This window comes from Meleagris gallopavo, chromosome 5 (assembly GCF_000146605.3).
Source record: "Meleagris gallopavo isolate NT-WF06-2002-E0010 breed Aviagen turkey brand Nicholas breeding stock chromosome 5, Turkey_5.1, whole genome shotgun sequence".
In the NCBI taxonomy this organism is placed as follows: domain Eukaryota; kingdom Metazoa; phylum Chordata; class Aves; order Galliformes; family Phasianidae; genus Meleagris; species Meleagris gallopavo.
The window spans coordinates 38,423,218-38,436,186 of NC_015015.2; the positions used below are offsets into that span (position 1 = coordinate 38,423,218).

Genomic DNA, 12,969 nt, shown 5'->3' on the forward strand with positions numbered 1-12,969 from the left:
ATCTAAAGGTGCCACTAAAGTTGCTCCTCTGCAGCTTTCTGAGACCTTCCCAGAGAGTTAACACTTCTCTTTTGGTCATATTGTAACCTCTCTCTGTAACAGTATTCATACTTCTAGGGCACAGCTGAAACTACACCAAACCTACCTAGGGTATAGAAAGGATACTCTTCCGGCATGGAAATTGGAAGTGAGATACTAAACACCGTCTCTGATTATTTTGGTCATTAAATTACTGGAACTTATTGCAGTACTGTATACAGAATTAGCTGCACAGATGCACACACAAATGCTCACCTGCAGTGAAATAAACAAATCAAACACACTCCTGTGAGGAAAAGATGCCATATACACACTAAATTGGACTTTGATACCACAGGCTGTGCCCCTCAGGAACGATCTGACAAGCCCAAAAGAGCTCTTAAGCAAAGTGGCCCTGCAGACATACACGCAGGGCTTCTCTGCCAGAGCTGGCAGATGGCAGAGCAATAGATCTAAAAGATGCCTGGAGGAAACAGTACAAGGGATGCAGCAACAGCATGAACAATACATTGAAATAACTAACAGGGAGAAAAAGAAAAGGAGAAAGAAAAAAGCCCCAAACTGATAAAGATCTTTAATTTAAAAATGGAGTAAGTTTATTCATTGGAAAGTGCAACAAAATACCCTAGAGATAGAGCATTCCACTCCAACAATTAAAATTGCATTAAAAAGCCGATAGGAAGGTCTGAGTCTTAAAGAGAACAAGAACAAAAAGCCAGTACTTTTCTTTGTTTCAGTATATTTATCTTTGTGCAGAGATACTCGCTGATAATTTTCCTTTTTATGAACTCGGTCTACAACTTCATTGCTTTTACTTGAAAGACATTCTGTAACTTACAGATGCTAGCTTGAGGCTGCAGGACCCTAACCTGCAGGCACTTAGAGGAGGCAGATGTGAAAGAATGGGGGTGTAGGACATACTCAACTGGTGTTCTAATGCTGCCCCATGTCATTTCCCTTTAAAAGCTGAGGTACGCAAGAAGTCCAGATCCACTCAAAATTATTTTCTGCTGCAGCTGGGGGGCTGCAAGCAGGCAGAAGGAGAGCACAAGGCTAGAACAAGCTTACCATGTGTTGCTCAAGGGAGCTGCTAGTTTCTGATCACTGAACGAGTTTTTGCAGAAGTAATTCACTTGGAAATGCTGCAGGTAGGTTTCATAGCAACCTATTCTCCCTCACATTTATTAACGCACTCCAGCTGAGCATTACTAGCCTGATTAGCTTCTTTAATAAATAGCAATGGTATCATTTGCTAGCACTTTCTGCCCAATTATTTCAAAATATTTTACAAACATAACCGAACCAAGCTTACAGTTCTGACATACAGGTCAGAAAGTTGCAGAGAATACATCATAAAGGGAACCAAGTACAATAAATGCCCACAGCAAAGTTCATCTTCTGAGTCCTAGTCCTAAATTTATCCTTCTTTCTCATTTTATTTCTTCATCCCAGACCCCAACCTCTTCCTTACAGCAGCAAGGACTGCTTTATTCTACAGCTGTTTCTGAAAGTCTGTATAGATAAAGACTTCTGGTACAACTGAGGTTGCCCATTCAGTCCACATTAGCGCAATCTTTGGGTCTCAGCTGTCCGTATTTGGTTTATGTCTCTTGGCTCTGCTGTTCTCCTGATGGTGACCGTCTTCCGAGGGTACCCGACTCTCTGTGTTCGTCCCAGACTCCTCTGGAAATTTCTGACCCTCAGCCAACACCTGTCGAATAGTCATGTTGATACGGGAAGACTGCAAGTACTTGGCACAGACTTGCCAATCCTCATCAGAGCTGTGCTCAATGACTGAACCAACAGGAAGGTCTGTAGAAAGTGCCTGGTCGAGGCATGAAGGCAAAGCTGTCCCTTCAGGGTTGGGAAGGACACGAGGGACTGCATGGTACAGCAGACGGCTGAAGCCAGACATCACCATGATATCTCCACTGTGCATGAACATTGCTGTTGGGGCCTCTTCCCGCTTCAGGCCCCCAAGTAAAAATATGGAAGATTGTCCAAAACTAAAGGTGGTGTGAGGATAGAGAGAGAAGAGAAAACAAATTGAGGTAGAGAAAATTATATGTACAATAGGAAAATATTAGCAGCAACTGTATTTCTTTAGAAAACAACAACAAAAACAAACTGAACCAAAAATGCCGATGGACTCCTTGTTAGAACATGGAAAACAGACCAAGAGGACTAGTTTACTTTAGATACAGTGTGAGCAGTTGCTCTGCCCAGTTTTGATGTTCTGCTGAGGTATTTCATGCTTGTTGCTTAGTACCCAAATTGCCACTCTGCTGCTTGAGAACATTACTGTGCCCTGTACTGAGAGCAACTCCACTGAGACGCCACATCCATATTATTCAAGCAGTCTTCAAGAAATCTATGTCCTTGAGCTACAGCTTCCCAATATTCAAGTCTTTGGAGAATAAAGATTATATGCTCAATCAACTAAGTACATCATACTATCTTCCTATAACCATATATGATCACGGTATAAATAAATAAAGAAATAAATCCACCATGCCTTCAGTAACACTCAAATGGACTCACCTGAATGATAAAAGGGGATGAGAATGGTCTAGTTCAGACTCATCCACATGAATTCCCAGGGAAGAATCAAAGTGATAATAGTTCAAGATCCCTGCTTGGGCTTGGAAACCCCGGAACCCACAGGCTGCAGCCACTTGTTCTGACAAGAATGCAAGGTCTGAGGGGAAAGGAGTGTGATGATTTGCTGAGTACTTCTGGAGGAAGGAAAGTGGAAAAAAAAAAACAAAACAAAAACACAAAAAGAGCAAACCTAGGACATCAGAACAGCAAATGCAACCGGATACAAACAATGAATCATATTTCAGAAGTCTGGCGGATAGTCATAGAGAAGGACTACAACATAGGTATGACAAAAGCAGTTTTCCTCAAATCATTTAATTCTGGGCCTATGCTGAACTTGCCTGAATCAACAGTCTTTTATTTTAATCATGGAGTTGAACATTATAATTAAACTTGAAGTTGGTATATTAATACCAACATCATGAGGATTTACCTCAGGTCATTCAGTCACCACCTAATTCTGCTAATTCAGAGTTCTGTATCTTGCCAACAGAGCTCATCTCAGAGCTCTGAAACAAACATCTTTGCTCCTTCTTTGAAAGATAAAACAAATCCACTTTTTCCTCTCTTCCTCAAGTGATTTTGACTGACAAGAGTGGAAGGGAATAATCAAGTTTTCTTAATCAAGTTTTCTTAAGGCCTTAAAATAATATGCTGATCTGGTAAATATAAACTGATTTGCTTAAGTATCTGCAATAGACTGATAGACTATACATAAGCACTCTGCTGTCCTGTCTCAGCCTCTATCTGACTCAATCTGCCGAACAAGTTTATTTCTGTCTCCATTATGTTGAGGAGCCCCAAAATAGCTGCTAGTTGGTGAGACTGTACTATACTGGTCCAGATTCTAAGTTCAAAGTCGCATCTTAAGCAGACTTTTCCTGCTCTCATCCCTCCATTGAGGAGCAGCATTTCTCAGAAGTACCTGTCTTCGAGCACTGAGGTCAATCTTGCTGTAAGTGCTTTTGATACATTCCCTTTTAGAAAGGTAAAAATGCTCACTTATCCTGAAATGGAGTCACAGGTCTAGAGCAAAGCATATGCTGCTGTGTTACCTTTTGAAGCAAAGAAGGCAGCAATAGGCTTTTGCTGTCAAATCCTCCATAGTGAATCCAAAAAGATTAAAATGTTCTTAGGAGCATGGTGTGTTACAGCCCTTCCTCCAGACTGTTGTGTAGGATCCTATGAACCTTACTAAATTTTATTCCATAATACACTCTTTCTGTCTGCAATCCTGAGTACTTATATTGAAGAAAAGAAAAGGAAAAGGAATTAAATTGCAATACCTTGGTATCCCAATTATAATGGTAACCAAGGGTCACCCAGCGCAGCTTCTCCAGTAAGCTTCTGGGCTCACATTTACTGGAACCTTTCCTTCTGCAAAGACAAAATTGAAATAAACAGGATACATGCTAATTTCTGAGAGATTTCATGATACTATAGTATGCAGTAATGAGATTCATTCATCCACGTGAGCCTGTTAAAACCATCAGTGCTAAACTTTGATTTTCATTTTACTTTTATTGCCACTGTTTCTGAACTGAATTTCAGAATGAAAAATTCAGTTCATTCAATCTGCAAATGTTGTGGAGTCTACTGCCAATTGCTGTTGTATTTGTTCATTGGTACTAAGCTGGGATATCATACAGAGGTAACACAGTGAACTGGCACAGACTTGTAAGTCAGAATTAAGCATGTACTATTTGTGCAGCTGAAAAACAATCTGTAAAGACTAAAACGTATAAACACAAGAAGGAAATATTTCAGGCACTTGATGGAAAATTACAAGAAAAATGTGTTAGCTGAAGTATGTGAAGCTGTAAAACACTCTCCTAAGCAAAAGGCCATTAGTTCCATTGCTTGGTACTTTTACAAGAAGCCCTTAGGATGAATTAGCTCTGTAAGGTGACTTTAGATACGAATATATGCATCTTGTAATGTCAAGGAATTTAGACTATGGGTGTTTTCTATCCAGGATGTCACAGATGACCAAAAGTACACTGGATTTATTATTATTATTATTATTATTTTTTTTTAGGAAAGAGCAGCATAATGCATACAGAACTGTTTTCCTAAGTGATAACCCTAATGCAGTGACCTGTAAGCTCACAGCTATTTACCCTTCTTACTTGAAGACGTGGAAGGCAGGAAGATATCTCAGGGATGGGCTTCTACTATGTGAGGACTTCTCTTTAAGCCAAAGTTACACCAAAGAGTACTACTGTAGTAAATCAGACAGAAGCATGCTAGTGACAAATACAAAAAAGAAGGTACACATATATCTCCTAGTCCACTTATCCCAGAAATTTCAGTTTCTTTTCTCATGCTTAGTCGTGAGATATGGTGAAGAAAGAAAGGAAAGGGAGGAGACAGAACAGAACAGTAGCGCCAGATGCTTGGCTCTCATTTATAGCCTCATTAGTTCAGCAAGACATAATCTTTACAAAACTGAATTAATAGTATCTGTGCTGCCATGGTCAAGTGTCAGCCAAGCATGTGCATTCAATGTGCATTTCTACTGGACATACAGCTTGTTTCTGCCCTTCACTTTATTGATCTTTAGTATTAGTAGCTTGTAAGCTAAACTGGGAACAGGAATTTAAGGCCAGTTTCTTTACCTGTAGTGATTTTTTCATAGCTCACTGAATCTTGAAAGAAAGTCATCTTTCCAGTTTCCTTCTTTATCACAGGGTAATAGCAACTGTAATTGCCATAATGCAGCAACACAGTAAGCATCAAATACATGTTGCTTGGAACAATTTATGGAGCCTACTAACAAGTAACAACATTTAGAAAATTGAGAGGCCACAACTCATTCCTCTGCATCTTCCAAGCGATAAGTTAATGTTCACAATTAAACATCTTTTGCACCTGCCTTTTGAAAGTGCCCTTCATCTTCTTTAGCTACTGCATTAATGTTCACACAGAAGCAGGAACACTAGCTCAGAAGGTCCGGATTCCCAGAATTTATTATTTTGCATGTGATTTCATATGTGACTGTTTAGAAGGGGAAAATCTGAAGTGTTACGTATTTGGAAATAATGAGTTCCTAAGCTTGTAGCAGAGGTGCTCCTGCAAGAAAACACTGAAAAGTTCAGGCTAAGCTATATTAGAAAGAGAGCAAGACTGAAGATTATGAGGGGAGATGCTCTGAAGCATTCTTTTTTTTTTTTTTCTTTACTTGCTGATAAATGATTCCATCCATAAAATCCTCCCAACTGTTTCCTTACATATACACGCATATATATCCCTGGCAGGGACTCGTGTCCTCTGCACTTTAAGAACTCCGCTTTGCAGAGAGAGCACAGCATACATTTCTAGGAACTGCATGGACTCTCCCTACCTTATGATTCCTGCAAACAGCAGATATGTCATGATCCAAGCACGCTTAGGTATCTATCAGATGGAAGATTAAAAAGCCTTGAAGAAGAAGATGGAAAGATAAAAAGCTTTAGAAACAGACCTCCTTCTAGCTAAGCATGCTGTTTCTCGATTCTCTGAAAAGTTCTCACTCCTAATACCAGACAAGTTGGCTAGTTTGATCTGCTTCCCCCTAGGTAAAGCATAGATACAGCAGTTTGCAGATGTGAAGACCAAACCAAATGCTTAATAAAACATGGTGTTCCTGCCAGCCATTGCTCTTCCAAATGCTGTTTTCAACTGAACTAGATTCAGCTGCAAATTAACCTCTGTTCTGATCATTCCATGTGTGCAGGAGGAACTGCTGGGAAAGGTCTGTCAAGTTGGAATAGTACCCAATCTTTTTCAGCTGTAGGCCACAGTCCACTTTCAAAGAAAGATTTTTTCATATGTGATGGAAAAAAAAAAAAAAAAAAAGAGGCATTTGAAGTTCTGTAACAAATTCTAACTGAGCCTGGAAGACTCAAGTGCACTCTAACTTCTCTCTCAGGTATGAATATTTAGAAGTTCAAACTTTGCTTTCTTCATCCATTTCTTCTGGATGTTAAGAACTTTTTTTTTTTTTAAAGAAAAATCTTAGCACATCAATTTTCCTAACAGGCTGTAGCAAAAGATGAGAGCTGCAGGGAAATCTGGTCACTCCAGCACATGACACAACCTTATAAAAAATAAGCAATTAAATCAACAATGATAAATACCTAACTAAATAATTACTGTATACTGTAAACAGCATCTAACGTCCTTTTATTTTTACAATTACTATTTTTAAAAAAGCTTAGATTTTAACGTTTTCTGTTTGAATTTAAAACTTGGACAAATTCTCCATTAACCTCCAAACTGGGTAGAAGAAAGGCACCTTTGTCTGCCACACAACTCTGATCCTGTGGGAATCTTTCAAAGTAAACAAGATTGACATCAAAATGGCACACATTTAATCGCCATCTCAGACTGGATGAAAGAAAAAATCTGAAAAATCAAAACACGGAAACTGGTTAACTTGAGTGCATATACAAAAAAGGGAATGTACAGCTTTTCAATTACAGCATGCTAGATCCAGCAGCTGACTTGAAAGAAGTGCTTAGCAGGAACAGCACGTTTAGAAAGGATCCATTTTGCCTCAGAAAAACTGAGGTCTAGGGAGACCTCATGGTTCCACTTGTAGTTGAGCTTCGCAAGCTTCTGAGCACCATGACATCAGCCAGGGTTGCTATTTTACCCTAGACTGACAGATTTGGCATAATTTGCTACTAGAAAATCATGTTGTTAATGTAAAAGAAGAGATTTAACAAGGATGCACATTATACAAAGATACATCTTTAACTTGGCATGTCTGACATGATCTGCATACTGCCAGCACGTACACAATCTTTTTCAGCTTTCTTTCCTTGCTATTTTTAATTCAACCTTCTCAGAGCTGAGCACTTCTGGCTCTGTTAGTTTTGACCAAAGGTTGTTCTGGACTCACCTCAGCTTTTCCTTGCTTTGCCCCCACAGATCAGCGGTCTTCTCAGGAGCCATATGCAGGTCCAGGTTGCAGACATTGGGTTTCTGGGTGTATAGCTTGAGACACTGTTTCACCCAGTGACGCTGGCAGCCCGGAAGGAAAGGGTTTTGTATGAAAATAAACCCTGACCAGGAAGAAAAAGGTAGAGGGGGTACAGGGAGAAAGCATGGTTAGGCATATCCCTATTTTTAATAAAATCAGAGCAAAGGAGAAGGGTTGGAGGTACTGAAAGAACACCTTAGAAATCTATTAACAGGTCCGAAAGGTTAAGACCTACTGTTTTTTTCAAAACAAAACCTGTATCCCTGTAAGTTAAAAGGCATGGAGGGCACTCAAAGGCAACAACATATCTGTGCAAAACATTGCAGGTAGATAAAGGAGTGAGAAGTTGGAAAGCCAGCTGCTTTGGAGTAAATTTGATACTGAAATGCTTCAGCAGAATTCTTCTCTTTAACCCTTTAATTACAGATTTTATAACTATTACAGCTATCGTGATGGTTAATTTATAGTCTTCAAAATGACCCTGTTGCTGTCTTAGAACTCATTCTCTCTTCTTGTGTCTACTTCATTGCTCCTTCGCTGTCATGAACTGCAGAGATCAGTCCACAGGACAAGTTCTTAGAACACAAACTGTTTTTTCCTTTGCTTTGTGCTTATTTCCAAGCAAGTGTGGTTGTATCAATCTTTACACTTTTGTATGGTGTTACTCAAACGGGATGAAAATCAAACTGTATTCCAGCTATGTTGCTGTAGTCTGTTAATTAGCACTGACTGCAAAACCTATCAACAAAATGAAGTAAATAAGTAGCTAGTGAGCACAGTGATTTAGCCAAGCATTTCAGGCAGAGTTCAAGCAACAGTCCAAATAAGAGGGTTAGCACAGATGCAATGGATCTGTTTGGTCCATATCTTAACAGAAAGGAGTCCCTGCCATAAGACATGCCATTATTAGGCATACCTTCTATTTAAGGATATAAGCATATTAGGATTCTCTATGGATTTTTTTCCCCAACACCCAGGGGTGTTTCTTTCCAAGACAAGATTGACAGCATTGATGAATGAGAGTGCTGAGGAGATGCTATTAATCTGTATCATACTCATTTTGAGAATCAAGGCTTTCTTTCAAAAACTGTCAATTCAGTAAGACTCACCAACACATTCACATACAAAGAAAGATAAGGATACAGCAGGAATGAAGGAAAAGGAGGTTTCAAGGTTTTGCCCTATTCTGTCTTTTTGAACTTGCAGTCATATCAAGGCAAAAATAGATGAAAAAGGAAGAAGCAAGTCTAGATGTCTCAGTAGGATACAAACTTGCCTTGTGGCCTTTATAAAGCGGTAATAAAAGCATGGAAGAATCTTCCTGCCAGCATATCTCACAGACCTCAGAAAATTAAACTAAGTGGTTAGAAAAAGAGCCTTTAGTATCGTCATAAGACATCATCACTCACTTCATTCTATTCCCTGCACCTTCAGTCTACAGGTAGCTTCCTTACAGGTCTGATTACAACAAGTTTCTTTGCCAGAAACATTAAATTTACTTTCTGTTGGCCTCCGTATAGAACGGAGTAATAACATTGCCTTTTCTGTCAACAGTTTTTGATGTGCAGTTTTTAAAACATTTTACCACCTATATGAATTACACTGTACTAGGGATGTATTGCCTCCAGGTGCTAATGAAGGACTTGAAGCCTGGAGGGCTAATTACATACAGAACTGAGAACAAGAATCCAAGCATCGAAGGCAACATTTCTGGCCTTGAAAGAGCCCAAGCGAAATAAGCAGAAGAGGAATTCCTTGGGGATCTGTGTAATAATAAAATCTGCCTTGAGGATGCAAATGCAGTTTTCATACTGCAGCAGAATCCTGCAGCACAGAGTATGAACCTAGCGCAAGTGGTCTCCAGCCTCAATCTTGGTAAGACAAGCAGGTGTCAACAAGAACAACCTGTCATAAAACCAGTTTGTCTTGGAGGACAAATTGAGCCTGAGTCAGTAGTGCACCCTTGTGGCAATTAAGGCTGATTGCACGTTGGCCTATATGACTAAAAGCCACTTAAAGGGGGGACTGCGAAGAACGGAATCAGATTCTTCTCCAGGGTGCATAGCAAGATTATAGGAAGCAAGTTACAAATTACAGCAATGCAGATTATGATTAGACAAAAGGTGAAAAAAAAAATCACAGTGAGAACAGCTGAGCAATGGATCAAATGCACAGAAAGTAATCTCTGTCCTTGGAGGTTTGCAGAACTTACCCAAACAAAGCTCTCAGCAAGCTGATCTAACTCTCAAACTGGCCCTGCTTTAAAGCAGAGAGGATGGACCAGAGACCTCCAAAAGTCCCATCCAACCTGACATCTTTCTATGTCTATACTAAGTGACCTGAAAATCTAGTATCAATTTCAGTTTATTTAAACAATGTGCCTAACGAAATTATGCTGTACCTTGCATAGGACAAGAGGTCAATATTCACTTCCTGTACACTAGTAAATAGAGGCCACGCTTCAGGCCTGAAGTGGCTGTATTTCAGTCACTTATCTAATATTTATGATATATGTTGAGGAGGAACCGATGCTGCAGAAGTATAAAATTTCTATCAAAAGTTATGGCAGTATGGATTCTTTCCCACAAGGGATGGTCTGTTTGGTTAAGATACCATGAAACTACTGGTTCTTCTGTGCTAACCTCCATGTATCACTGCATCTTATCCTTTAACTGATGTGTTTGTCCTCCTGCCCTTTAAAAAAAAAAAACAAAACAGCAAACCAACAAGAAGGAAAAAAACCAACAACCAATCAACATCACAAACATTAAATTATGCTGAGGTAAAGCTAAGTAGATTTTACAGATGGGGGGAGGAAAGATAAAATGGAGGATGCCTGAATCAGAAGCAACAATGATGTAATTATTTTTCTTGAAATCAGAGTAGCTACCTGGGTACCCATTGAGGCCGTAGGCTTTCCACCGGCTAACTGGCTGCAGTCCTGCCCTGCAGGCATCTTGGTCACTGACTGAAGAAACACTGAGCTGTGATCTGAACACCTGGTAAAAGAAAGCAGATCTGTTAAACGGAGGAAAAAGAAGCAATAGATACAAAACTCATTCAAAAACAGCACCTGTAGAGTGCTACCATATTCCATTAAAATAAAGGGAACCTTGTGAAAACAAGGGAACTATTATCTGAACAACTGCAACCAAAACAGGACACACAGAGCTGCTAACAGAGTAGCATCTACAGTTTACTGTACTGTACTTACATCTACTAGTATCTACAGATTTTACAAGACTTAGAAATTGGGAGAGCCATCCTTCATTCATAAAGAATGATTTGTATTAAGAAAAAAATCTGCACTGTTTGCCCATTTCCACATTACAGCTCAATCTGTAAAAACCATTCTGCTGAATATCAATCTCCATGAGAGAGCAATATGTAGTCCTCGTAACACTTCACACCTTCAAAGCATTTCCCAATCACAGTTATTGCTCAGAATTCCATAGGGTAAGTGAATGTTCTCATCTGTAATTACAGGAGAAAAGGGACAGTGATGAAGTTGCCAAAACTGTCTGATGTAAAGGACTGCAGAAACCCTATAGATGCTGAATACCACATTGTTACCACAAGGGTAAGGAGTGTAGTACACTGAATTGCAATAATACCTGTTTCAGCTGTAATAAGCCCACACTGTTTCTGAAAGTATCCACCTCATTCTCGCTGCTCTCCTTAGGACTGAGAACTTTCCCAGGGAGGACAGAGTAGAGATGCACTGGTTTTGTTGCAGCTCAATTCCCCAGTCCGCACCGGCAAATGAAGTACAAATCAGTCGCTACAGGCTGAGAAGACAACTCTAAACCAGTACTGGGAGCCAATTTCTGGCAACATGCTCAGTTTACCAACTTCTCAATTCTGCCAAAAGCAGCTCTGTAACTGCCAGCCTTGAAGAGCTTTATTCTGAGTTTTGTCTATAGACCACACCCAGGAGGGAAACTCCTTTGACTGAGCCTTTACTGTTTTTCAGTCTTCACCAACTGCTTACATACCAGCTGCTGCTAGGGCTCCCCAAGAAGACGACCTGCTCCTACACTGAAAGATTGTATGTGCTGAACTAGTAAAATATGCTTTGTAGCAGAGCAGCTGGGGATGTCGCACTTCACTGGAGATCTCCATCACTTGAAGCACTCTTCTGAGAGAAAAAGAACAACAGTATCTAGGCCAATCTGGCTGGCCTACAGTTCTTCTTTAAGGGAAAAACTATATGCTATTAGCCTGGGGGGAAAAGGAATCAAAGACTCTTTCACTAAAAAGCTGTCAGCTAATCCCAGAAGGTAAGAGGCACAAGAGCAAGACACAGAGAGAGGACAGATGCTTGTGATGCTTTCAAGGACTGTGAACTCCCCAGAAGGGCTGTAACGCCAGAATCCTTTATTTGATAAAGTTTTGCTGCAAGCTCGGCAAAGGCTGAAAGGTTAACAACTACTCTGTTCAATGCTAATGCCTGAACAATTTCCTATAGGTCAAGTTTTGTGTTCAGTTAACAGTATCAAAATTATTGTCTGAAAAGATAGAGAAGTATTTATTATAATACAACAATAAAAATAAAAGGCTAAGTATTGGAAATATGAAAAACTAGGTCAGGTTTCATTTTAGCTATATGCTCTACCCTCATTATTTGTATAGTCTCATAGGGAATCCAAATTTAATACTACTTCAGAAGAGATCTGTTACCCTTTTATTAGGTGACAAAACAGGAGATGAGCTCAAAGGACCACTTTCCAGTCACCCACATGGTGAAACTACTGAACCACAAAGATACAGCTTTCAGAGGCTCTCCTGCTCACAGCTGAACCTGGTGGTTTTTGGGACAACAGGAAAAGAAACCTCACTGAGGGGAAGGCTGCCCCAATTCCAGCCACGTGTTCCTCGGGTGGGAGAAGCACACCCTCGCCCCTCTCTGGCTCTCCTTGCTTTTTCTGGCCCAAGATATCTGGCAGGCCCAGAAAACAGCACCAGCCTGTTTGGTTCTCTCAAGTAACGCACACTTCTGTTGGAGGCTTTGGAGATCACTTACTGCTGAGTAGAAATTTAACTAGCAGTAGCAATAAGCAAGCATAAGCAGAAATAGTATATCTGCAGAGAGGATTTTTGTTAATGCGGCGGCTTAGGGGATACGTCCGTGAACATCAGCATCCCTCACAGCCCTCCGTCCCGTGCAGGAGCTTTGCGCACCGGCACCACCCCCAATCGTGGCACCCCGACACGAGGCGCTCTGCCGAGGCGGTGCCCGGGCCGCTCCGCGCCTCACCGTGGCGGGCGCCGCCGCCCATCGTGTGGGGCGTCTGCGGGCACTGCCCTTCGTACGGCGCCCACCTCCGGCCCCGTGAGGCCCTTCGACGCTGCGATGACGTGGG

General features: G+C 40.7%; 1 protein-coding gene and 1 long non-coding RNA gene across 3 annotated transcripts in view; one reads left to right on the forward strand and one right to left on the reverse strand.

Annotated features, from left to right (window-relative positions):
- Nucleotides 1–11,501, forward strand: part of LOC104911207 — a 32,464-nt gene extending 20,963 nt beyond the window's left edge. The window contains exons 5-6 of the long non-coding RNA XR_004159955.1: nt 11,093–11,186; nt 11,289–11,501. This is a non-coding gene — a long non-coding RNA (uncharacterized LOC104911207). The remainder of the gene's footprint in view (nt 1–11,092; nt 11,187–11,288) is intronic.
- Nucleotides 613–11,069, reverse strand: ALKBH1 (alkB homolog 1, histone H2A dioxygenase). 2 transcript variants are annotated; one of them, XM_019615778.2, is made up of 5 exons: nt 10,497–11,069; nt 7,526–7,688; nt 3,927–4,017; nt 2,581–2,774; nt 613–2,045 (listed from the first exon to the last, which is right to left on the reverse strand). In XM_019615778.2, exons 2-5 carry the CDS (start codon nt 7,576–7,578, stop codon nt 1,622–1,624), a joined length of 762 nt encoding a protein of 253 aa, XP_019471323.2. In that variant the 5' UTR covers nt 7,579–7,688; nt 10,497–11,069; the 3' UTR covers nt 613–1,621. The 2 variants fall into 2 exon arrangements, with proteins under 2 accessions (XP_019471323.2, XP_031409480.1); XM_031553620.1 differs by lacking the exon at nt 10,497–11,069 and adding an exon at nt 5,984–6,060 and having other exon boundaries at nt 7,526–7,605.
- Nucleotides 11,502–12,969: the final 1,468 nt, after the last annotated feature.